General features: G+C 36.1%; 1 protein-coding gene and 1 non-coding gene across 2 annotated transcripts in view; one reads left to right on the top strand and one right to left on the bottom strand.

Annotated features, from left to right (window-relative positions):
- Nucleotides 1-27,564, top strand: part of LOC121733108 (matrix metalloproteinase-2-like) — a 227,894-nt gene that overhangs the window by 67,040 nt on the left and 133,290 nt on the right. The window contains exons 3-4 of the mRNA XM_042123261.1: nt 4,732-4,854; nt 5,350-5,513. Coding sequence (XP_041979195.1) covers nt 4,732-4,854; nt 5,350-5,513 — 287 coding nt within the window. The remainder of the gene's footprint in view (nt 1-4,731; nt 4,855-5,349; nt 5,514-27,564) is intronic.
- On the bottom strand, nt 9,796-9,868 carry Trnak-uuu. Its single transcript has one exon. It is a non-coding gene; the product is annotated as a tRNA-Lys (tRNA).

Genomic DNA, 27,564 nt, shown 5'->3' with positions numbered 1-27,564 from the left:
ATCCTATTCTGAAACAAAAGTTCAGGTTTGAATGGCTTATTTAAAAATGCATCGCCTTACATAACTAATATCTTCTTCAAATTGCAATCTGCACTGACCCTCATGTAATAAATCGTCTTAGGCAAGGAAAGCGACACCCTTATCTAAAGACTAGATAAACCAGGGACTAATGTGTCTAGGAATCCTACAACTCGTTACTTAGTTATCTTAATGTGGCTAGATTTTAAAGTTTAGACCCTGGAACAAGTTACCCCAACCTAGATGCTTTCAACTCTTCATGAAACAAAACTTTGGTTTTAAAAAAGAATTACCATTTATCGTACCTATTCCAATTCAGTATAAACTAAACCGATAACAATAAAGTATGGCCAGTGAAAGGTCACAGGTACCTACTACAGGATTTAGCGTGGTCTAAAAGAATTGGTATAGTTCATCAATTATTATTGTAAATAATTAATCGTAATTCGTACGAATATATTTAAAAGGCGAAAGTAAGTACTTTATGAGTTTGTGATAAAATTTAGCATGAAGTTAGCAGCTGACTTCATGGATTAACACTAATTATACGCCATGATATATTCGCTACGGCCTGAAATAAATTATGCTTTCACTAAAAAATCGGCCAAGTGTGAGTCGGAATCGTGCACGAAGGGTTCCGTACCGGTATAGAGTGGAAGTAGACAAAAATTGTGATTTTTGTATGGGAAATAAATATTTACTTTATTTTAATTTTATTGTTAATTATTAAAGTCCAAATATAAATAAGGACTTTGTGCAAATTTCAAGTGCCTAACTGTTACTTGTGTTATTATTGATTAAGAGCAAAAAAGGCCAAAAAAATCATGTTTCTTTCTTCACCCCCTCAAATATGAACTTTATTTTATTTTTAGTATTTGTTGTTATAGCGGCAACAGATATACACAATCTCTGAAAATTTCAGTAGTCTAGCTATAGCGGTTCTTGAGTTACAGCCTGGAGACAGACAAATGGACAGACAGACCGCAGACGGACAGACAGGCATCGAAGTCTCATGAATAGGGTCCCGTTTTCACCCTTTGGGTGCGGAACCCTAAAAACCGCGGGCAACACCGCGGGCGGCGGGACATAGCTAGTAATATCATATAATTACTGCTTAATTTAATGATCATGATTCATGATATTAAGTATAAGAAACCTGCAGTCCATTCCGGCACGTTTGGGATTGACACCATAGAAAAAGTTTCTTTCTACGGAAAATTAGACAAATAATAATATATCTATGGACGCTTCACACCACGTCAGTCTGGCCCCGTGCTAAGTACCTAAAGGACTTGTGTTACAGGTACCAGACAACGGAAATATATTTAATACTTTTATACTATACATATGTTTAAGATTTTTATTATATCATACACATATTTATAATTTAATACACATCCAGACCCGGGAATATTGAAAAACTTTTTTTGTTCCGTCGGCGGGATTCGAACCCGCGACCCCCGGCTTGAGCTACCAACGCGCTCACCATTGAGCCACAGAGGTCGTCAAATAAAATAAAATAGTACACTGTCGTGTCTGAACTTCTTTTAAAGGGCCGTTTCCCTTAATCGTAAAAGTAGTGGGCTAATGAGACCATTTAATTATGGAACAGATAGGGCACATCACGCGACCCTTATTACTAACTTAATGCCCTCATGTACATTTTGTGAGTGGTTTAATACTTGAGTATTGATCGCGCAATTAGGTGGATTTTTACCATCCCCTTTACTGTTTCAGGACTCAGAGCTTGTTTTAGCTCTTTTTTTTTAATTTTTGGTGGATGAGTGATACCTAAAATTTTGTTAAGTATTTTTTATTATTTATTTTTCTACCTATATCCTTACTATAAATTTACCGCGAGAGAATCCCGCGTTAATATACTTAGTTTTACCTTTTTACGCGATAAGAGGTATAAATATTTTTAACTAGATGACGCCCGCAACTCCGTTGCGCCAAAACTCGTTTATCGCTTGGGAACCGTATACATCTCTTCGGGATAAAAAGTATCCTATATCCTTTTCCGGGACTCAAAGAATCTCCGTGCCAATTTTTTTTGTTACTGCAAAATCGATTCAGCGGTTTGAGCGTGAAGAGGTAACAGACAGACACACTTTCGCATTTATAATATTATAGTATGGAATATGAATGCTTCCATAGTTTCTTTACATCGAGGTATCCAGTTAACTTCTGCGTGTTGTAATATGGCGGGGAGTACACAGCTCTTAATTGTAATTCAGGTTTTATTGCTCATAAAAACTTCATTTATAAATATCAAATAAATTGACGAGTACTGTAGATTGGACAATAAACTATTAAGGACATTTAATTAAACTATGAGTTCTATTGGGGTACTGATTGAGGGCTTTTGAATAAGTCTTACAACTAATCAAGTTGCACAAGTGCGGTTATTAAATTTATTTACTATTTTTATTATGACATCCAAGACTACTTTTTTGATATAAAAAGTCATAGAACATAAAAATACAGCTTATTAAACCCATTGGGCATACTTATATAATATTAAAAATTAAAATAAGTATTATAATGTTAATAAATCTTATAACTTTAAACGAGCAATTCTTGTATATATATATATACACATACATGAAATTTAGTATATAGTATCGGGGGCGATAAATCGATCTAGCTAGGAATCATTTTTAGAAAATGTCATTTCGTGTTTTATTGAATACCGAGCGAAGCTCGGTAAAATAGCTAGTTGTTACTAAACTGTCCACTAATTTATAACTGTTTTTTTTAAGTCCAAAAACCAATTAATATTAATTCATTAATAATTATTAGTATCGACCACTTGGCCTACATAGAGTTCAGGTCAACGAAGGGAATATTTCACTTCGGGCGATCTCGTAAAACAATGCGAATGATGTAATTAGGTTAAAAGTGCTAGTGATCTTAATGGCCCCGATCGACGGCCTTCGGATCACGCTACTCGTTATAGGCCGGCCTAATGCGATTTATATGCAGCGATGTCACGGCAGAAGAAAGTAGGTAATATATCAGCTGTATTACAGCTGCAGAGTTTACGCGCTAATAACAAGGCCAATTCATAGGCCAAGTTCTATTGATAGTAATTATTGATGTATGATTAAATGGTATTTGGACTGAAAAAAAAATACGAAAGGAACAATTTTCGAAAAATATTTTATAAGACGATTTATAAATTACCAATTATTATCGTCACATTTTCAAATAATTTACAAGTAAGTAATAGCGTAAAGCGCAATAGGCATAGGCTTAAGATTTAATTTTGTGTTCAGTGGTTTAATCAATAACTACAGAAAATTGCAGAAAAGTCACGGAAAAAACTGTAAGTGTACTGGCGAAAACCTAATAATATAAGAAATCATACACTTTGTCACTTTCGTCTCAACCGCAAGGCGCAAGTTATTACATAATATGTAGGTATATTGTATAACAATAAGCCTTCATTAAAACGGAAGCCACAACTTAATAGCTTTTTATATGGCTGTTCAGCTTTGAAAAGGGTTCGGAGGCCCTTGTTAAGGAGCAGCTGTTACAACATTGTAAATTCTTCAAAAACAAATAACGTCGATAGATGAACAATCAGTTCGTTTGTTTTGTGGATTTGTGTGTTTGGATGTTTGGATGTGAATGTAAAGCTTTAGTTGTATGAGAATTAGAGTACATTACAAATCAGTAAATAATACTCGTTAGCGTATGCGATGCATCTTGAATGCCTTTCAATATTGCATTAGGTAGCCCAATACCGCGATTTCTTGTGTGCGTAAACCGATTGATACCACAATACTACTAGTAATATAAATTAAGGGTGGGTTGCACAATGATTATTTGTATAACATGTTGCATAACATTATTCTATGTTACTAACGTAACTAGATTGGAAGTTTACGGTAGCAACGCGTTGCCACTTCGAAGATACCTGCAGGCATATCTCACATACATAATGACATAACGAATATATGACTTGACATTGTCTTTTGAACAAAAAAGTGGTTACGCATTTCTGAGAATCTTTTGTAAGACATTGCTACTCTAGTATTTTAGAAACTCATTGGGGTTGCACCAGAGGCGTGGTTCAAGTTAAAGTTATGGTCAAAGTTATGGTTATAGTTAAGGTGAATTTAACTTTAACCTTAACTTTGACCACAGAATTTGACAGAAGACGTTCCTGGTCCGACAAGGCTTTAAATGAACGTAGACGGGGCGCTGCTGGTAAAGGAGAACTGACAAAAATGGCGTTTTTATATAATGACAGCGTTAGTTCCTTTTTTCGGCGAAAAAAGCCTTGTCGAGCTCTATGGTGATGGTTAAATTTGGCTTACATTTTTTACTTTAACCAAAGGTTTGACATTTTGCTATGTAGTTATACTTAGTTAAAGTAAGTTGGTGCAACCCAGGGTGGGTTGCACCAAGGGTGCATAGCCTCGTCAAGCTGCAGTGTTAATTATTGACCCTTAAAGGCACAAGTCAAATATTTTGAGGTTGAAACCATGTTGAAACTTAAAATTTTACTCCTGTATCTCTCAATATGGTTACATTCACATTACACATTTTGTTTCAACCCCTAATCTTTACTATCACTATTTTACACCCCAAAGAGAACAATTATTAATTTTTTAAAACAAAGTAGGCACAACATAACCCTCTGATGGTAGAAATATTTTGGATCCGTGACGCAATTGACTTATGGATACTCTGTTGTAATTTCAGAGGTCATACCTGGAGACGTTTGGGTACCTGAAGAAGGGTAACCCGGAGGTGGGCAACCTGCTGATGGGCGACGTGGCGCACTCATACGAGGACGACTTCAGGATCGCCATCAAGACGCTGCAGGTGAGAATCATCTAGATTCTAGAAACATCGTCAATCGTTTGATCCTTGTGTGTCATAATTTTTTAATTCTAGTACAAGATGTAACAAAACTACGTGATAATACATTGGGATGTGTATTTGTTTCTTGTAGAGAGTTCACTGTAAAAGTAGCAGCGCTGAAAGAACAAATTTTTCACTTTTTTTTAGTACTCGAGTTTCCCCGTACAAATTAAGTGAAAAAAATTTGGTCTTTGAGCACTGCTACTTTCACAGTGAAAGTTGCAGTGCTCAAAGATGACTTATACAGTATACACACCCTAAATTAGTATCACATGGTATCACTTAGTTTTGTTACATTCTGTATATTATCCTTACTAATTTATTATTAGCTGTTTCCCACTGAGGTGTCTTGATAATATTATTCTTCATGAAACGAACAGAAACGAAAGAGAGAAGGCCACAGCCATTTTCTTCAATACCTCGTCTATTCTAACAGTGTTTTTCCCCAATTTCCAGGAGTTCGGCGGTATACCGGTGACGGGGGTGGTGGACCATGAGACCAAGCAGCTGCTCCGGCGGAAGAGATGCGGCATCCCCGACCGGGAGCCCGGCGAAAGACGACGGAAGAGGTTCGCCGTACACGTGGGGGGCAAGTGGAAACACACCAACATCACGTGGAGGTAAGTGGTACATTAAGCCTGCGGGATTCAAAATGTTAATAATTATTATAGTTTCTATCTAATCCATTGATATATTATACCGTTCTATAGCAATTTAATTTTTAATTTAGGCTTTCAAAAATTAACAAAGCTTTTTGAGCGCCATCTATGACATATCATCCTGAAATTTAATTCAGCGCCATCTAGTAACGGAGTATTGAACTACGATGAGCGCTATCATACTAACCTCGATGTTGGTGTTTTCTGAAACTGCTAGATGGTGTTACCTAGCTAATACTAGTTTTTATATTCCTAATTTTTTGTAACAAAAGAAATTTAATTGATGTAAAATTTGGTTTTGCCTTGGCTTTTTGAAGCTATTGTTATTTTTTACTGTTCAATGAAAATAATTATTGTTTAAATGTGTTGCCCAATAAAATAGCTTATAATTTACTCATACTCTACTTCTCTCTACTAATACTCATAATACGCACTTAATCTATAAATTTTACCAGAAACTATCTAGAAATCTATATTATAATGGTCAAGTACCTACTTCCATTCTTAGTTTCCAGTCAAAGGAACACCGTATCATCTAAAAATAAACTTTAGAAGTCCTGTCGGTAGTAAAACAGTAAACTTTTCATTTGTCGTCCGTAATGACAAAATATTATTACCTTTCGTGTGCTATAATTCTTGGGGACAAAAATGCTTTATGGGGGCGTAAAATTGATGACAAATAATAGTTAAATCACGGAGCTCGTAAAAGTTACGAGGCCCTTCGCCTCTTAATTAAAAGAATATGTCTATTCCGGAGTGGAGTTGCCTATTCCGAGCCCGAATAAACAATAAAACCCCGTGTGTGTTCAACACGATTGATATTATGAAGCATTCTTCAAATTGAAGTTTCCTTACGATACTTTTGTACTTTTATAGTGCTTCTATTTTTATACGTCTCCACAACATAGACACAATTCATATCGAGCCAAAATGACATTTTGGCTATTACATTGTGACTTGTGTGGCCAGAAATTGAGGCCACTTCGATGATTCCATTTTACCTACATTTGAAAATTGAAGAAATTGACAATAGCCGATAGTGTAACTTCTTCATGTATGAAATTTTTGTGCCATAATTATCTGGAGTTTTGGAATCCTTATAAAAGTTTATTTTTAAAGTTGTAGAGATACACTAAGGTGGCTAAGTATAATAAAAGTTTTCATTCATCAGTTTTCATACATAGTAACTAGTAGAGGCCTAGAGTTATAATAATATTATAACTTATTGTATACATATTTAACAGGGTCTTTCAAAAGTGGTACTTATAGTAAGCTGAAAGGGGGCCATTCTGAACATTTGGAAATTCGCGAAAAAAAATGTTGCTTTTCCATAGTAAAAACTCACGTGACCATCAAAGTTTCTACAAAGTTTCTAAGGAGAATCAATATTTGTTTTCGCGAATTTCTAAAAGAATAGTAGAACAAAAGTTATTCAGAATGACCCCTGAGTCACCCTTATTCGACTACTATTATGTAACCACTTTTGAAGCATTCTGATTTCTGTATACCTATAGACTATAGACTTATACCCCTTATTAATAAACATTGTATAAGCTTAGAATAGTTATGCAGTGTTTTGTTCCTGTCACACAAGTGACATTTTTAATTGGATTGTAGAAGACAAAACATCGTGTAACTATTCAAAGCTTATACAACGTTTATTAATAAGGGGGGTAGAGTATAGACGTTAAGTAGAGTTTGATCATTGAAAAACATAATCACAAATAATATCAAACTTAAAGAAGGTAGATACATAAACCTTTACATTTATAAAAGGAATCCGAAATACAAAAAGCGCACTCGTCGACTCGGTATTTGATGTGGAAACAACGGCGTTGGTAATTTGAAAAGTTCACAATCACCTGGCCCTCGCTGCAGCGGCTTCAGCACAATTTCCTGGCGAATTAATGGTCTGTCAATATTGTAGTCTTCCATTACTGCTTGTTGTGTGTCGGCAATAAAGCGGACGACGCCATCTAGCGGGCGGTTTATGTAGCACAGCGCGGACCTGAAAATTAGCTTTTTGTTATCTACATTCTAGATTCTAGACTAATTCAAATACATTAGTAAATACTAAATAGTAGTTATCAGGGCGAACGAAGCGAGCCCTAGTACATCCCACAACCTTTACATTTTGTGGTACACTTTACGGAAAAACTATAGATTTGTGAAACATAGTAATTTTTATTATCATCAGTCAGTCAAGGTTTTTTTTATGTAGATGTGTTTTCATCAGTCAGTCAAAATTTGACGACGCGAGCTCTCACAAATCTTGGCTTGTTGCTAGTATTCTGTAAGTAAAACACTTTATGAAATATAAAAACTGTTAAGTAATGAAAGTAAGTAGTAACTCTAAAGAAAGAGCAAAATCACGCAATATTTGTGTATCAATCTACATAATATTATTTCCTTTTGTTTCAAAAATAATAGGGACTCAATGTATATATCAGAATAGTATTTTATGCATATTAAATAATAGTTGCAAATTAACTATGGTAAGCAACCTTAGAACTTATCTAAAACCAGATGACCCGGTGAACTTTGTTTTTTTTTTTTTTTTATGAAATAAGGGGGCAAGCGAGCAAACGGGTCACCTGATGGAAAGCAACTTCCGTCACCCATGGACACTCGCAGCATCAGAAGAGCTGCAGGTGCGTTGCCGGCCTTTAAAGAGGGAATAGGGTAATAGGGGAGGGTAGAGATGGGAAGGGAAGGGAAGGGAATAGGGGAGGGTAGAGAAGGGAATAGGGTAGGGGATTGGGCCTCCGGTAATCTCACTCACTCGGAGAAACACAGCGTAAGCGCTGTTTCACGCCGGTTTTCTGTGAGAACGTGGTATTTCTCCGGTCGAGCCGGCCCATTCGTGCCGAAGCATGGCTCTCCCACGTATAAATGTTGTATCACTTTCCTACTAATATATTGCCTTCCCTGGATTTCCACAAACATTCAAAACTAAAATTAGCAAAATTGGTTTAACCGTTCTCCAGATTTAGCTAGACTAACAAAATTTAAAACTCAGTACGGTACTTAATTTTTATGTAAATAGTTAATAGATTATACAAGTGATTTATGTCCAGTTTCACAGAATACATATTAGTTTCTGAGTTTTTTGAGAGGAGTTTATCTATTCGCTATTGCTTTTGTTATTTTTTCGCTATTACATCTTCAAAAATATACCCATCAACAACGCTAGTGAAAATATCCTGTCAAAAAACCTTACAAACCGAACATAAATGAACTAACCTTTAATAAATGTAGCTATGCCTGTAAATTAATTTTATCTTAATCATCCGAAACTGACACTATCCAAAAAACAAGCATTATAATCATGAATGTAGCTAAACCTGTAAATTATGTTTTAAATAATTATTATCTGAAACCATGGGCGTATATAAGGGCGGTGTCACTCCTGGGGGTCCGGACCGGAATTTCGACAATAATGTATGTACCTCGCCGATTAAAATCAGTGCGGTACATGTACAAAAAAATATTTTTGATTTCCTAAACACGTTGCCTATTTGCTGCTGCGGAACCCTTTATGGGCGATTCCAGCTCGCACTTGGCCGCTTTTTTACGTTTGGGACCCCCCTTTTATCAAAGCTATATATACGAACTATCCAAAGAACAAGCATTCTATAGAATAAAGATAGTTGTTATCCCATAGCCAAGAAAAGCGCTACCGAGTCACGTGGGCTCAGACAAAGGCATCGAGCGTAATATCTAAACAATGCGATGTAAATAGGCGTGTGCGAGACACCTAATAACGATATAGTTACAGTATCGCTTGCGACCGACAACCCCCCGCAGGCCTGTCAACGCCACGGCCCACGACACTCAATAAAACAATGAATATTTGTATTTCTAGGACAACCAGGACAGATACTGGGAGTACTTCGAATTAAAATGTTAGTTTTAAAAGTTATATTATTTTACTTCGTCTTAGCGTGATTAAATTGATTTATAAATTATAGCCAACAAATGGACTATCTTAGCACTTACTTTTTTAATCAGGTTCTTGAAAGGAACAAAAATATTAGTGTTTTTTTGGTAACAATCAATACCGTACAATATTAATTGTAAATGTAAATATGATTTGAAATTATCTGCGCGAGGTGAGCTGCTGTTGCATTCGTAGAAAAGATGACTGATTTTATTATAGTGATTAAATTAGCTCAACTTTTTTTTTCTGACGCGAGTCTATAACATTAACATGAAACACTAAGTCTAACTTCAAAAAAAGAACCGCCCGAACAGGGACTTGAACCCTGGACCCTTGGATTAAAAGTCCAATGCTCTACCGACTGAGCTATCCGGGCTCATGCTAAGTAGGTCGAAATTTGTAATCGGTCTAAGTTCAATATAGAGCTAATAAATTAGTACATATTTTTAGGATTCCGTACCCAAAGGGTAAAAACGGGACCCTATTGATGACCTGAGACTTTGATGTCAGACAGACAGACATCAAAGTCTCAGTAGACTTTGATCTCTGTCTGTCTGTCTCCAGGCTGTAACTCAAGAACCGCTATAGCTAGACTTCTGAAATTGTCACAGATTATATTGTATTTCTGGTGCCGCTATCACAATAAATACTCAAAACAAAATAAAGTTAATATTTAAGGGGGGCTCCCATAAAAAAAACGTTATTTTTTTGGTCTTTTTGGCTCGTAATCCATAATGGCAATTGACATATTATGGTGCCTTCTCACGGCGCGTATTATCGCAAGCCGCGCCGCGTCCGCTCGAGCCACGCGCCGTGTGAAGGGGTGGCTCGGGCTGGCTCGAGCAGGCGCGTTTAATATAACGCGCCGACTCGAGCCACGCGCCCTAAGAAAGTGGTGGCGTGGTTGCGTTCTCACGGCGCGTGCTACCACGAGCCGCGCCGCGCCCGCTCGAGCCACGCGCCGTGTGAAGCACCCCTTCAAGGAGCGGCTCGTGCAGGCGCGTCCTGATCTGGAGTGAGACCTATAACAAATATCTTCGTGCTAGCTATAGCGCGATGTAGCCGCCAGGCAGCGGCATCTGTTATCAAAATAAAGGAATTAAACTTAATATAATAAAATTAGCGGCATAGATTGAAATACAACCAACTAGGTTGTATTTCAATCTATGCCGCTATTTGTGAATAAAGTTGCATTTCATTAAAATTTACTTATTTAACGTAGTGACTTACAGCAAAATGATATCTATTAACGTGTTAATAAAGTTTAATTTTACTTGAATGTTTGTCAGCGTGGCGCGGCTTGTGATATAGCGCGCCGTGAGAAGCCAGCCTTATAGACACTTGAAATTTTCACAAAATCCTTAATTATATGTGTACTTAAGGTGAGGATAAACCCCAATTTGTTATTCCGTGACTGCCGGTTTACCTAGTTCCAATATAATAACGAAGTGTTAAAAAATATGAGATATAAAGCACAATATTTAAAAAAACCTTAAACCGTAAACATTTTAATAAAACGTAATACTTTGGCTGTAATTAATTTACAAACTCACCTCCGAAAAAACTCTATTTCATCGAAATATAAGTATTAACTAGGATAATTATACATTTTATTTGAATAAATTGTTAGTAAATGTATATTAAAATTTCTTTAACCGAACAATCTTGTTTCTTAATATTTATTTCCAAAGATATTTAAAAAGAACATGAAAAATAGAGAAGATCCGCCCTTGTTGTTACAGTTTTATGCTAAGCTAAAATGAATCTTATTGCGATGTGTATACGCTTGGTCTTTGGTTGTGTGCAAGGTTATCGTTTTTGATTGAGATTGATCCCTGCCTTAAATATTAAATAATAAAATTAAAATAAAATAAATAATTAAGGGGCGCTCCCATACAAAAAACACAATTTTTTCTTTATTTTCTATAACGGTACGGAACCCTTCGTCTGACTCGCACTTGGCCGATTTTTTTTTGTTACTGGGTGTGTTCATAAATCATAAGGCGTCATTTGACTTCTTGGTAGCCAAAAACTTTCGTCAAAACAAATCACACTGATTAGTAATAACAATGGTTAGTGTTTGGGAAATCAAAGTAGGTAAACTTTTAAAAATCAAAATCAAAATTGTTTTATTTCTGAATAAATTTAAAATAAATGTTTTCAGAAGGTCCTACATGATGCCTACCACCGGTTCGGGAACTAACCCGGCGAGAAGAACCGGCGTAAGAAACTCGCACGGGGCAATTTATACTAGCAAAGTGCACTCTACCTACAACTAGACTCTAGTTACTTAAGTAAATTACTACTTTAACATATTTTATTTACCTACTAAGTAGTATGATAACTGTTTTTATTTTATATCTTAAAATTTAACGGGCTACCTTATTCCGAGGTTATATATTATGTGTTATGGTTATTTTATTCAGGTGGAACGTGGTAATCATGACGTATTTATTTTTTATAGAGCTCGACAAGGCTTTTAGTGAGGGAGCCCTAGAACAAATTATTTTTTGATTACTAACAAGCAATTTTTTTGTGAGTAGCTTCATTTTGATAAGACAAACAACTTTTTTATCTGCGAAAAATCTTGAAAGTGGTAGCTAACAGAGATAGAAAGGATTTCATACTTTGATTTGATGGTCCTAAAATATGGATTGTTCTACTTGTAGGACAATGTTTATCTTAAATTATATAACTATTAACCTACAAATATACAAAAAATCAGCTGGTTAGGGTTCCGTTTTAGGGTTCTGTAATCAACAAAACTTGGTTGACTACTGTACCCTCACCAGCTGATTTTTTGTAGATTTGTAGGTTAATAGTTATATAAATTAAGAGTAACATTGTCCTACAAGTAGAGCAATCCATATTTTAGGACCATCAAATCAAAGTATGAAATCCTTTCTATCTCTGTTACTTCTGTTAGCTACCACTTTCAAGATTTTCCGCACATAAAAAAGTTGTTTGTCTTATCAAAATGAAGCTACTCACAAAAACTTAGCTCGTTAGTATTAAAAAAAAAATGTTCTAGGGCTCCCTGACTATTTATAAAGTCGTGACGGGCGCGCTGCTGGTAAAGGAGAACTGTCAAAAATGACGTTTTTGTATGATGGCAGCGTTAGTTCCTTTTAGCGCCACGATCATTTAAAGCCTTCTCCTGCTGTACCACGATTTTGAACATGGGAACATACCCTTATGATTATTGTTGTTCCTCAGAACAGACAAACATGTATAATATAATGACTAAGAGACAGACATGTATAATATTATTTCGCATTTATAATATTAGTATGAACATATAAAACAGATATCATAGTGAATATATAGTTCTCTCGGCGTGTACAACTTCATGAAATAGTTTCTCTGACAAAAGGTAATAGTTTGAGCTTGGATTATGGAGCACAAACAAATCCGGACTGTCAAATTCAGCCCAGCCCGGTGCAAATTGTAATTGTTTTGAATATCAACCTAAGAGCGTTATTATGCTGGTCTAGACTTAAGTTTTATCCGGTTACTGTTTTAAATAATATATTCCATTAGCTTCTAGTATTTTTTGCATTCATGTGGGCAGTGGCGGGGCAAGACTTAAGTTTAAGGTGGGCAAGAACCAAGATATTATATTTTGCGAGGCCCTCTGATGGACCGCGAGGCCGGCCGTGAGCAGTCGCCCACGTCGCCCACGCCTTACGCCGCTTCTTGATGTGGACTAGGTATCTACAGATACAAAAAAATCTTCTTAAAATCTTCTTCAGTAACTAAAACAGTAGAATATGTTTGTAGACGTTTTAATCGCTTTTATAAATCATTGCATTTAGTGATTGAAGTCATACACCTGGTCCACATCAAGAGGGCGTGGGCGCCCAACCAGCCTCGTATCTGTAGACTCGACTGTCTACAGATACATAGTGGCAAAGACTGGTTGCTTTTTAGAGAGGTTTAAATATATACATATTAAAATAGGTAGAGACTTGAATGATGATCTTTAAAATGGAGAAGTCCGATAAGAATCGAGTACTTAACAGGCTCTATGCTACAGTTTTAGGTAAAACTAGACAACGCCCATAACTCCGTTGCGCCAAAATTCGTTTATCGCTCGGGTATTGTACATTTTTTCGCGATAAAAAATATCCTATAATAATCCTCCTTTCCTGGGACTCAAAGTATCTTTATACCCAGCAAACTCGGTTTAGCGGTTTGGGCGTGACGAGGTAACAGACAGACGGACAGACACAATTTCGTCTTTATAATATCAGTAAATTTTGAACCTCAATGGGCATAATCCAAAAAAATCGCATGTGCTTTTTATTTATTTTTTTCGTTGGAATAGGGTGGGTATTTTAAGAATATAAATGAAATATTTTTTAAATTCGTTGGATTGTTTTTTAATATTTTTTTAAAGTTTTCGTATCTATGACGTCATCATCGGCGGCCAATATTGACCTACAGTATTGAATACATAAGAGCATTGTTAAATATCAACAAGGTGTTAAATGTCATAAGAAATATTGACCTCCAAACCCTACGTCTCCTCCTCGTGTTTATTTACGAGTATACAATTTTGTTAAGTAAATAAAAAAATTTAAAAAATCCTATCAATCGTATTTATAATGACTCGTTCCTCAAACGCAAGTTCCCTTATATTTTATGTGAAAGCTGATTCGAGAAAATTACCAAAAGTTCAAAATGTTGTTCGAGTTTATTGCTAATTTAACGTTATGCCTTTCAGTGATGACGTCATTGAAGGTCAAACTAAGGTTAAACATATTTGTTTAAAAATATAAGTAACTAATGGGTATTTTTTAGTTAATATACAGAATAGCGATCACTGACCTTATTCCTCGAAATTTTTTTGGAATGGGCAGTGGGCACAATAAAAAAAAGGACAATCCCAATTCTATTTTCATTCTGTCCCGCTCACTGTAACTCGAATATTCAAGTTATAAAATTTGGGTGCAGCGTAATATCAAGAATTGCAATCAATTTATCCTTAAACTAACGTATGCCGCGTCCTAACCTTTCGGCACTACTTAATACAATTGAGGCTTCTGTACATACGAGTGGGAGATTGAAAAACAACTACAAAAGAACTCTGTACCCCTATTCTGCCATTTTAATCCAACATTAACATGGCTTCGATCCGGCAGAGACATTGTATTAATATGCGACAGCCATGCAACAAAGCAATTATTGTACAATATATCCAATTAAAGCTGCTTGCAGTTCGTTGCAATGCTGTCGCATGATATATCATCACCCTGCCAATCTTGTCCAGCAGCAAAATAATATTCTCATTTTATACGAGTACAAGTATATCAATCAAACGTCAAAGGACATTTTTTATAGTTTAAACTATTTAAACCAATCAGAAATTGATTAACGTTGGTTTGTCGTTTTACGAAAATAGAATGTTGAGGTTTTATTATAATAAAACTTCAAAATAGGCTTGATGACTTATTTTTTTTTCTTATTGGTGATTGAAAGACCCTTAAAAAATAGAAACATCGCTGAAAGAATGACTCTGATAGCTTAAAAATTCACGAAGATATGACAATTCAAACATCTCATAAAATAGAGCTGCCCGAAACGCTCCATACAAAGTGCTACGGAAGACTGACGTCACTCTTTCGTAGTTTGTATGCATCGGGAGAGAACTTTGTTCGACAGGTATATTAAATATTGCGTTTATGAAAGTGGTTTCATAACAAAAGTTGCTTTTAAATGCATAAGTTATCGATTGGTATACAAATATTAAGACATTCAATTGAAAAAAAAAATCGACTTGATTATTATCTTACTTTGAAGGGGCATAACAAAAAAATTAAAATGCTATCGAGCTGTAATTTTGGGAACACTTATTTTTCACCGTGATTTCTTTATTTTATTAACAAAATTCGCTAATCTTTGACCTTGTCATCATCCCTATTGTATACTTGGTATACCAAGACCGCATAGAAGTTGCATTTTCAGAAATACTTAATATGTATAATTGCAGAATAGGGGTACAGATTGAAAAACAAGAGCAAAGGAGCTGTGTTTTCCAGCGGGCGGTCAAAACAAGGCTGGATATCGCGTTTGTAAATTTATTCATGAACATACAAATGGACACTCGATCGAACGTCTTAAATTAAATTATGTTTTGATTTCAATATGTTGGGTTTATTTGAAGGCGTATCAGCGATTTCTGTTGATAAAAATATTAGGAACTATATGAAGTGCCTGATAGACGTACGAACTTAAAGTACGCGGGTTTTAACTTCGCGAACATACTCGGCTCGCGTCGGTGACACACGAAAATCGCTCACACTGGATTACTATGCCCCAGGCTCGCGGCTCGCGGCACACAGGCGATTAAGATCGTCGAGCCATAAGTCCGCGTACTTACTCGCACGTCTGTCACCCCCTTGACGGTTTTCCGTTGCGCCAAAAATCGTTTATTGCGCGGTAGCTGTACATTTTGCTGGAATAAAAAGTATACAATGTCCTTTCCCGGGGCCTAAAGTATCTCCATACTCGTAACATCCAAAATCGGTTTGGGCGTGACGAGGCAACAGACAGATAGACAGACAGATACACTTTCGCATTAATTTATAATATTAGTATGGAATTATGGATTTTATCAGATGGCTAAAGTCCTACTATAATATTATGACTGTAGACTAAATTGTAAGCCTTACATTTTTCTGGCATGAAAAGTATTTTATGTCCCAGGACCTTAATGTATCTTCCAAACAGGAAAATTGGTTCAGCGGTTTCGGCGTGAAGAAGTAACATACAGATAGACGGACAGGCAGACAGACTGACAGACTAACAGACAGACAGACTGACCGACTGACAGACTGACAGACAGACACACTTTCGCATTTATATTATTAGTAAGTATGGATACTTTTACGTAGACACTTTTACGTAAAATGTGATAAAACTTCCCATCTTCGCCGTTTGGAATGCGCTTTATAAATGTAAATAGGCTTAATAATAACTCATATTTATTATATCGTAGAACGGTTTAAGTGTAGAACTGTAATAGACGAAGCCAGTACTGGATATATTGGAGACGCCGCGTTTACAGCGCATAAAACCACGGAATTGAACGTAAACTGGAACTCCAATACTAGAGATGTAATGTGTGACTATAAATACACATTATTAAAATATATTAATCTAATATAATTTATAAACTAGCTAACCGGGCAAACGTTGTTTTTCCATATTAATATAAAAAGTAGATAAAAACCTATTCACAGACGAACGAACGAACTTAATTACAAAATTTCAATAAAATCAGTTGAGCCGTTTTGGAGGAGTTCGCGCACAAACACTGAGACATAAGAATTTTATAGATTAGATAAAAATGAATTTTAAGATTTGGCTAATTTTAGACTTGAAATATTCGTGGAAGACCAGAGGAGGCTTAGGAGGAACTTGATACGAAGTTATAGTCCGTGCAATCCACGGAGACGCGCCCCACTATTCCTCCTAATCGTTTATAGTATATGTGTGCAAGCTTTCGCCAATGGTTGAGTGTTATCGGTACACACAAATTACCTATGAGTGCACGCGCACACTACAATAAATAGACCAATTAAAAAAAAGCGTCACGGTCAAAGGGAAAGATGCTCACCCAAAAAGTGGTGCGGCGCGTCTTCGTGGATTGCACGAACTATAACCGGGTCTATCTAGCACTTAATGATACAAAATGTATACCATAATAATAAAATTAAGTATTAAAATGTCTATTAAAGTTTTAAAGTTATAAAGATACTTTGAGTCCTGGTACATAGTACGATCGTATTTATTTCTGAAAATGTACGGTTTTACGCGATACACGGTTTTGAGCATCTTTTATCTTAAAAATAATTTCTGTACTGAAATGTATTTTTTTCATCATTTTTAACCGACTTAAAAAAAGGATAACAATTCGACCCGTATGTAATATTTCCAGAACTGCCCAGTTTTCGTGTTAGTCTATATCAGCGTCTGAACAAATGTGCCATTACTATGTATGTATGTTTTTATGTTTGTGTTCGCATATCTCCGGAACTACAAGTCCGATTAAATTATGTAATTCTTTTTTTGTTGTACCTACTAGTATTTTTCAATTAGGAAATGTACAAGTTTCATCAAAATCAGTATTTTTTGAGCTAGGGAATTATTAATTACGTAGATACAATTTTAAAGTCAGTTTTATCTGGTTTTATATTTTCAAAATATTATTATCTCTAGTAAAATATAATAACAACGAAAACAGCATACACAAAACAATAGAGAATATCGGAGTTTCTCGATGGCGCAAGGCTTTCAGGGTGATCCAATTAGGCTACTAATTACTGGTCGACCGCCGCCGATGTGCTCCGTATTCAATTACAGGTTATGCTTTAAAAGTAGCCTAACTGTGAATTTTATTAACTTTAATTCTCTGATTAAAACTACTTCACAGACGGGACAAGCTTGTTAGGCTTCATATTATTGCGGAGATTGCACGGTTTCAACACCATTCTTCAACTCTCTAGCTATCACCGTTCGTGAGATACAGCCTGGAGACAGACAGACGGACAGGCAGACATCGAAGTCTTAGTAATATGGTTCCATTTTACTCTTTGGGTACGGAACCCTAAAAAAGGGATGTAATATTTCAAAATAATAGAACATAATTTACTGTCTCAAAAGCTGAAAATAGGGAATCTCGTAACAGACAGAACTTTGCAAGCTTAATTGAGCTTTCCAACTTTTGAAACTGATGTCTTCAAACATTTAGAGCTTTCTTAATAATTTATGTAGTCCGTAACTTTAATCGTATACTATTATTACAAATATGAATGTGTATAGGTAATATGCCTGTTACCTCTAAACAGCTAAAATTCGGTACAGTACTCCCACATTAATAATGCGCATGGAAATCTTCGCTAATTGTCGTAATCACTGAAACACCCGAATCTATGAAACGTAAGAGCCCCAAACAATGCACTTGCATTTTGGACCTAAGGAAATAGAAGTAAATATCATATAGCCGGTGGCTGTCCGCTATCACCTAATTTTGGACGTTACCATGGTAACGTCCAAGCAACGTCAGACGCCTCTACGTCGCTGCAAAGCGCAGTTTTTCTTAAAGTTAAGTTTCAAACAGCGCTTGCAGCGATGTCTTCCGACGCTCGGGAAATACGACAGTTGCCGAAAATTTTTTTTACAATTTATCACGCTTACAAAAAACGGAGGCCAATTTTGGCTTGAAAAATAAAATAGGTTGTTTTTTTAGAGTTCCGTACCCAAAGAGTGAAAACGGGACCCTGGTACTGAGACTACGATGTCTGTCCGTCTGTCTGTCTGTCTCCAGGCTGTAACTCAAGAACCGCTATAGCGGTTCTTGAGCTATAGCTACACTTCTGAAATTTTCACAGATTATGTTTTTCTGGTGCTGCCATAACAACAAATACTATATAAAGTTAATATTTAAGGGGTTCCCATACAACAAACGTTATTTTTTTTGGTCTTTTTGGCTCGTAATCCATAATGGCAACATGTTAGACACTTGAAATTTTTATAAAATCCTCAATTATATGTGTACTTTAATATTAAATAATAAAATTAAAACGAAAAAAAATATTAAGGGGGGCTCCCATACAAAAAACACAATTTTTCCCTAATTTCGCTATATAACTGTACGAAACCCTTCGTGCGCGAGTCCGGCTCGTACTTGGCCAATTTTTTATTTTACACAAATGTCAAGCAGTCGAAAACAGTTACGTTACGAAAATTTCCATACACGCGACCGGCAAAAAATAAACCGATTTCGAAATTGTAAGTTTAAAATGAAAACATGTTTCAATTTTATTTTCATCGCCTGGATATGGCCGACATAAGCCGCTGTCTAAAAATGGCGATCATAGTTCGGGAGCCACGTCAAAGTTGATCGTCAAAATGAATTCGCATCCGAAACGGCGGTAAAATTGGCTATAATATATTATATTATGTGACGCCCGAAAATCCGTTGGGCTGAAATTAGTTTATCTCGCGGGAATCGTACATTTTTCCGGGATAAAAAGTATCTAATGCTCTTTCCCGGGACTTAAAGTATCTCCATACCTTTCACCAAAATCGCTTCAGCAGTTCGGGTGTGAAGAGGTAACAGACAGACAGGTAGACACGTACACTTTCGCATTTATAATATTAGTAATAAATATTTTATAATAACACACTCGAACGCCTGCAATGTTGGAGTATAGTGATAATGCCTTGCTCAATTGCTCATCAACGTCCATTAAAATGCCTGATATTAGCCTAATCAGCCCAGCAATTCTTCAGTTTTTTTCAAGAAAAATATCAGTTTAGCGCTTTATGCCTAATAGTAGAAGAAGGGAGGGTGTTATTTTTGTAGTCACTCGAGCGTCATGGAGACTTAGTAGGTTTTGTACATTAGATAAAACTGATTTAAAAATAACAAGAGCGTTTTTTATTTTAGTGGTGGGTTCAGAAATGCAACCATTTTAAAGTTTTGAAAAAGAAAATATATTCAGAAAATTGCTTATTTATTATTTAAGTCAGTTATAAATATATTTTAGACAGCAAGGACTAAATCATTTAGTTTAGTGCAAAATAAAATATCTGCGAAGCTTAGTTAGGAAAATATAAAGGTTTACTTTTTTATATTTTAAAATGAACCTACAGGCTTACCAAACCTTTGAATCGTCAGTGCTTTATATGGAAGCTTCTTTGGGTTATACTAAACATCCAGTATCTTAATCTGACAGATCCGATGACATTTCAATGTAAAAAAAAATTAACCCACCACATGAGAAATCTGATTTCTATACCACGATAATTATACACATGTCGGAAGCCTATAAATCCCTTCTTCCCCTCCCCAACTATAAAGAGGTAAAAGGCAGTCACACTTTCGCATTTATAATATTAAGCATGGATAAGATTTTCAATTCAATAAGTTTATGAAGTATGAATTAAATATAAATGATGTAATAGTTGGAATTCTAGCTATGTCGGCGCTTTTCTTTCACAGGGCGTTTTTAGCGCGAGTTCGGAATACCGCCGGGTGACCCCATTGCTCGACCACTATTGAATTACAATTATGTTCGTCGCCTTCAAACAATAACAGCTACACTAATGACTCTTGCCCTAACTTTGTCGTAGACAAGTCTTACTTTGCTAGGCTTTCTATGAGACTCGATATGATGGTGTCTACGAAGTGTCTAGGTGTCTACGAGATGCCTACGAAAACTGAATAGATCTCTACGAAATCTGTTTAGATGTCTACGGAAACTAGTACAGGTATCTACGAGGACTGTACGCAAGTCTACGAAAACTGAACTATGTAGTATGTACTAGATGTCTACGAGAATTGTATTGGTCCCTACGAAAACCGTACAGTTGTGTACAAAAAATATGTATGTCTCTACAAAAACTTTACAAATGTCTACAAAAACTGTACACATGTCTACAAAAAATGTACAGATGTCTACGAAAACTGAACAGATGTCTACGATAACTCTACAGATGTCTACGAAAACTGAAAAGCGGAGCTGAAATGGTCACATTTTGCAATTCCTCTCAAATCAATTAAGAAAATGAATTGTCAAAACTGTCAAACTGACGAATGTCAAATTAGTATGAATTACATACGAATTACTAGACATATGAATTGCAAGCAAAGTGACCATTTTGTGATTTTTTAAAATGAATCGTATTACGATTCATAATATGATTCTCCAAAGCGACCATTTTAGCCCAGCTGATATCTACGATATCAACGAAAAATGAATGTTCAGATGTCTAAAAGAACTGTACAGATGTCTTGTATTGGTCCCTACGAAAACCGTACGTTATCTACGAAAACTATACAAATGTTTACAAAAACTGTACACATGTCTACGAAAACTGTATAGATACCTATCTATGAAAATTTCGCAGGTGCTTACATAACTGTACACCTGCCTACAAAAACTGTACACTGCACATATTTATAATATTAAAACCGTACAGAATGATGAGAATATTTTTTCCGGTTATATTTTTATTGATTGTATTAACTTTTAATGTTGTTAACGTTAGCTTTTTGATGATCTATCACGAAATATACTAATAATCACGAAAATAACTGTATGATCCACTACAAGGGTTTATTCGGAAATTTATGGTTTTCTATTTGTTATATTGTCTTCCGGTTATATTTCAAACAAGGGTTATTAATACAGAAACTACAATTCAGTCAAGTCAAGTCAGTATACAAAACTGTAGACATTCTTATAAGGATAAAATTCGAAAATGTTTCTTCAGTGTTATCAAATTGTTTAATGCATAAGTTTATTTTTCTCTATGGTTTAATGGTATTCATAATATTATGTTTCATATTGAGACATACTCGTATTATAACACTTTTTTTCATTAAAGACTTCAGTCTAGAGTGCTCATGGTGAATCGAAAAAAAATGATATCAATAAAACCGGTAAGGCCCTTGTCACGTTAAATTTTATTGACATTCAAGGCTATATTAGTAGCTACTTAAGGTAGCAAAACTGTCGCAGCGTCTGCTTGAATTGTAGCAATATAAAAAATAAGTTTTACAATGTTTAAATTTCAGTAATTGAAAGGAATATCTCTATTAGGAAATATAGAGCTAAGCGTTAGAAAATAGTCGTTAAGTTAAAAACTTTATAGATGTACCTTCGCATTCATTATATTAATTGCAGTAAATAATCACGTTTTGAGTGTTAATCAAGTAAGTTTCCGCGTTTAGTTTAGCAATTTTCCGAGCTAGGAAACAATTCGAATCCCACCGAAGTATATTCCAATTAAGGGTGCGCTAGGCGAGTTCTCAGGCCTGTGCGGCGATCACTCACTTGCACTTTTAATTAATTTATTTATCGAGTCGCGAATCGACGGCGCAACTCGCGCCACCCTCTCCCCGGCCCGCACCCCCCGCCCGCCTATATAAGCCGGCGCTCGGGGCCGACGGCCGTCAGTTTCCACCGGGAGGCCGCGGGCGCCGGCGTCCCCGCCCGCCACGTGTACAGGACGAGGGCTAGTTCTAATCACAGAATGTAAGGGTCTCGAGGGTCGACGGGTTCGGCTCCCGGCGGCGATGAGCGAGCTGGAGGTGAGTACCGCGGCCGAGCGGCGCCGCCCGCCCTAGACCGCCCGACCCCCACAGCTGATCCCTAGCGTACCATTTGGACGACCCACATTTTTTTTTATTTTCTATTTTTTATTTATGTATTCAATATCTTATTACTATTATTTTAAACAGACTGTGTTTTATTTAAATAATTTTAATTAAATCGTAAACAGACTTAAAGTTGCCGGCGAACTTTCGCCGTAATTCGAGGCGGCGAAACTTTTTTGATGAATAAGTTAACATACGTTTAACGAGAATTAATTTTAAAATGCCTCCGGAGGAGCGGGGCACGACGAGCAGATAACATTCATAGTCCGCCAGGGGGCTCGATCGAGTTTCATACGGAAATCTGTTCCCATACGTCTAACGTCACCGCGCGATGACTGACACTCCGCCGGCCGTAATCGTATCTTCGCATCGCCTCGTAATTTCCCCAATCCGAAGTAGCCGATCGCTCGCCACTCGCCTTCTCGGGAATTCCCCTAATGCCGGTGATTCCGAGGATAATGCATCCAGCAATTTTATTAAAACGCAAAAATAAAGAGTTGAAATTTCGCCCGTGAATGGAACGTTTCGGTCTTTTTCGTTTTCGAGTAAGTTTGAAAGAGGGAAAAATACAATGCGCGGTTATTCAAGACTGCTATCTCGTGGGCCGCAATAAAAGCCCAGTGGGTTCGAACGACGGCCGTTTTTGTATTTGGAGCATGCATTTTAGAACCGCGACAGGCTCGAAATACTAGCACGAAAATGTCTCGTTTTGCCCGTTTCAATATTTTGTAACTTATAAATGTTTTTTTTACAATTCGCTGCGCTCGTTTCGTTTACAGGTATTCCAGTTTATGAATAACGTGTAGTTATGAAACTATTGTAGTTGTAATTTGCAAAGGCTAAATGCAATGCAAATGTAACAAAAGTTCTGAAATTCGAAACTATTCATTTTACTCGCGAGGACTGATTTTGAGAAAACTTGACTTTTTGGGCGTGTGTGGGCGTGGCCACAGATACTATACCTATTAGTCGGATTTAAGATTAAAAATGTATCAACTCTTAAGAAACATTGAAAAAAATCGATGATCCGAATAAAAAGATATTATAAAGTTAACTTATGTCAATTATTGTCTTTAAAAGTGGCTTTTGCCAAAGTACCGTTGTAGATATTATATTTGTCAAATGAGGTAAAAATAATGTCCACATCGAAGTTATAAAAAAACCAAAAAACGATAGATTTGGATTCTGTTGTCTTAAAGAATTAGACCGTGATAGTTATCTAGTCTTTGGGGGAGGCCTTTGCCCAGCAGTGGGACAGCATAGGCTCTTAAAAAAAGAATATCTAAGAGCTGGCACGCACTACGACTTTTTGCCGCGCGATTATTTTACCGACCGACGAAAATTCAAATAAAATGTCACTTCATGAAATAGGCTAGGTTTCATTTTCTACCGACCATTGTCTAGCGACCCATGCCGCCGCTGCTTTTCAATGGGATAGAGCAAAATGAAACCTATAGCGTATGTCGTAAAGTGACATTTTATTTGAATTTTTGTAGGTCGGTAAAATAATCGCGCGGCAAAAAGTCGTAGTACGCGCCAGCTCTAGCTGCCGCACGTAGAGACGAATTTTAATTACTTATCTGTCAAACTCTGCATTAAATTGTAGTTTAATCATCATTGAATGACTTTGAGTGCGGCCGTAGCAGTTTTGAGTTTTTGCAATTTAATTATTGTAAATAATTTTCATAGCATGCAAACTTACTACGAGTATATATTCATATCATGATAAGTATATTCGCTATTCGTGCTCAAAAGACTTATCGTTCCGGACCTAAATTAAATTCCAGACGTTTCTACAACAAATAAAGACATCCATTTATAAAAATATGAAGAAATCTACATCCATATATTTTATAACAAAGCAAAATATGTGACTTGAAAACTCCGTTGCGCAGAAATTCGTTTATGGCGCAGGAACCGTTCATTTTTCCGTGATAAAAAGTATCCGATGAACTTTTCCGAGGCTTAGGTGGGATTTCACCAATCACACATAAAACTCCGTTTTATAAAACTTAATTCCCATTAAACGCGTTCATGCGGCGACGTAAATCTCGTTTTGTTTCGAATGGATTTCTCAATCTTCTTTTAATCGCGATTAATAAATCTAAGTTCACGTGACGTCACGCGATCATTTTACATGTTTTTATCATTTTTGAGCCTTTTCACGTTATTTTATCATAATATATAAAATAGCAAGAAAAGATTAATAAACTAACCAAACGCATCTGTCAAAACTGCCATTTTGACATTTTTCGATCCGCCATGAGTCATGACTACACAGATAGGGCTTGAACAGGGTTTATGAAGTAAACAGCAGAAGTAAAAAGATGAATTAAACTCATGAAATCAAATCAATTAGTACATAGACAGATGGCGGATCTTAGTTATTTAGTAGGGCTATGGTCAAACCCTGCCTATACATAAATACCCACAATACTTAGCCCGACCAAATAACGTAAGTCGGCCATTTGCCTAAGGATAAATTTAATTGATGGTACAAAAAAATACACTCATAATTATAGCAAACAAGTGCAGTTTTCCTGCTTTATGATGATTGTATGGAAATAGTGATTTTCATACAACCAGTGTATTCCCGCCCTACGTCAGTTGTTTGTAAAGGCAAACGTTTTCCATCAAATTGAAAAGCTTCTGTTTTTGAGATATGACATAATTTAATAGGGCGCTTGCGTTTTGTCATTGTAATAAAATTGCGATAAAGAAACAAAACACTTTCTATAATTAAGGGAAAGCTTTCTGATGTTAATGTTTTTTTGTAACAACATTTTTAATATGGGAACGTTTTTAACTTTTTATCGCCTGGATTTTAAATTTTTAAATTATTTTCGGTAAACATAAAGTTTAAGTTAAAGTTTTAAAATATTTTTGATCATTGAAAGAGAGACAGAGGTTGCTCTCTCTTCCTCTTTGTCTCGACGACGTTGACGAAGTTTCAATTAGGTTATGACTTTTCAACAACTTCTCATCATTACATAAGAAGTAAATTATATTATATTAATTTTACCAAATGTTCTCTAAGCTATGAATGAGTAATAGTAACTAGGAGGAAAACAAAATTTTAAAATCTTAAATGGGCATGTGACTCATCTATTTATATTAGTCACTGCGAACTAAAAAAAAGGACATAGGGATAAAATATAACACCAAATGTGGGGTTTGTCATATAAAATACACAGCAGCAAACTCTAACTCTAACTCTATTATAACTAGGTTATGAAAAGTAAAAAAAAAATACAGACATTGATTTAATGTTGCAAGCTACTTTTTTATTATATAGAAATTCGATTATTGCATGACAACCGATATCTTGAAACGTCTTTTGATGTAAGTCAAAGTATGTTTATACTTACCCGGTAAAATCGGTTCAGCAGTTTGTCACGTTCGCATTTATAATATTAGCATAGATGAAGTATAAAATATCTGACTACATTGTTGTTATTAACTGAAATGTTATTTCAATCTCGTTAATACGGCCTAGTTTTCCATCAAAGTACGCTGGGTGCAACTTTTTATTTTACCACAGAATAATAAGCTCGGCTGCCAAGACATTAATTGATCTTTTCATGATCTCTTGTTGTCAATTTTAATAAACTTTGTTAAGGATCCTTGTATTTTCCTTTTTTTATTACTTGGCCATAAATTTATTTATAAAATTTATAAGTTCACTGTATATTTATTGTCTCAATCTTCCATTAATCCTTTTTTTTTCTATTAAATCTTATTAATTTTTAAGGAAGTGCAATGAGCTAATAAATCAGTAGTCAAAACATTTTAAGTACTTATATCAAAGGTTTTATATAACCAGCAATTTTTACCACATGTCACACCCAAGACGAAAAAAAGAATAGTAGAAACTAAGAAAAAGTAAGTCCGTCAAAAAACATGCTCCACAATATTTGTCAAAAAAGTATATTATAATATAATACATTTTGATTTTAAACAAATGATTAAAGTGGAACTAAAAATTGTCTGTAAATTAAATGAAATTGTCTGTAAATTGAATGTGACAGCTTCCAAGAAACTAGCGCCCTCATTTTCAGTAAACTCTTTTTGACGCAGCTGTAAATTGCCCAATTTTTGTCTATGTAATTGACAATATTTTTGTCGGTTTCGGCGGTTGTCAATACATGAACACCGTCAAGTGACGCCGAGTGGGTCGCGACTCGCGAGTAATTGTATTCTTAGGACCCCTCTCCACTGTACTGGTAATACTATGGTGATGTCTGATGTTATAGCTGCGCTACAACTAAGGAAAAGTAACTCCGTAAAAAACATGCTCTACAGTACTTGTCAAAAATGTGTACCTCATTACACATTTCAATCACACATTCTTTAGTTTTATTCGTAGGCTACAACTAACAAAATAATAATATGTTCAGTAAGTGTAAAGATGTTACTTACTTACTTACTACGATGGCTCAGCGACCCAAAGTGGATCTTGGCCTCCGACACGAGTTTGCGCCACTTGTCGCGGTCTTGCGCAGTTTCTTGCCACTCTGTGACTTGAAGATCGCGCAGGTCCGACTCCACGACATCTAGCCACCGGTATCGTGGACGGCCGACAGGCCGTCGCTCGATCGGACGCCCAAGAAACGCCATTTTAGTGGCACGATCCTCCCCCATTCTTGCAACGTGACCGAGCCATCGGAGTCGCTGGGCTTTTGTTACGCCAATAATATTGGGCTCGGCCATGAGGTCTTCAACTTCGGCGTTGGTTCGGATTCTAGTTCCTCCGTCTTCTGTCTTCACCGGGCCCAAGATCTTGCGGAAGATTTTTCTTTCGGCAACCAGTAATTTATTCTCTTCATCGAGTGTAAGCGTCCAGGTCTCGCATCCGCACATAAGTATTGGCCTTATTACAGACTTGTAAATGGCGATCTTAC

The sequence above is a fragment of the Aricia agestis genome, chromosome 13 (genome assembly GCF_905147365.1).
Source record: "Aricia agestis chromosome 13, ilAriAges1.1, whole genome shotgun sequence".
Lineage (NCBI taxonomy): Eukaryota > Metazoa > Arthropoda > Insecta > Lepidoptera > Lycaenidae > Aricia > Aricia agestis.
This window is presented reverse-complemented; position numbering and strand designations above follow the sequence as displayed.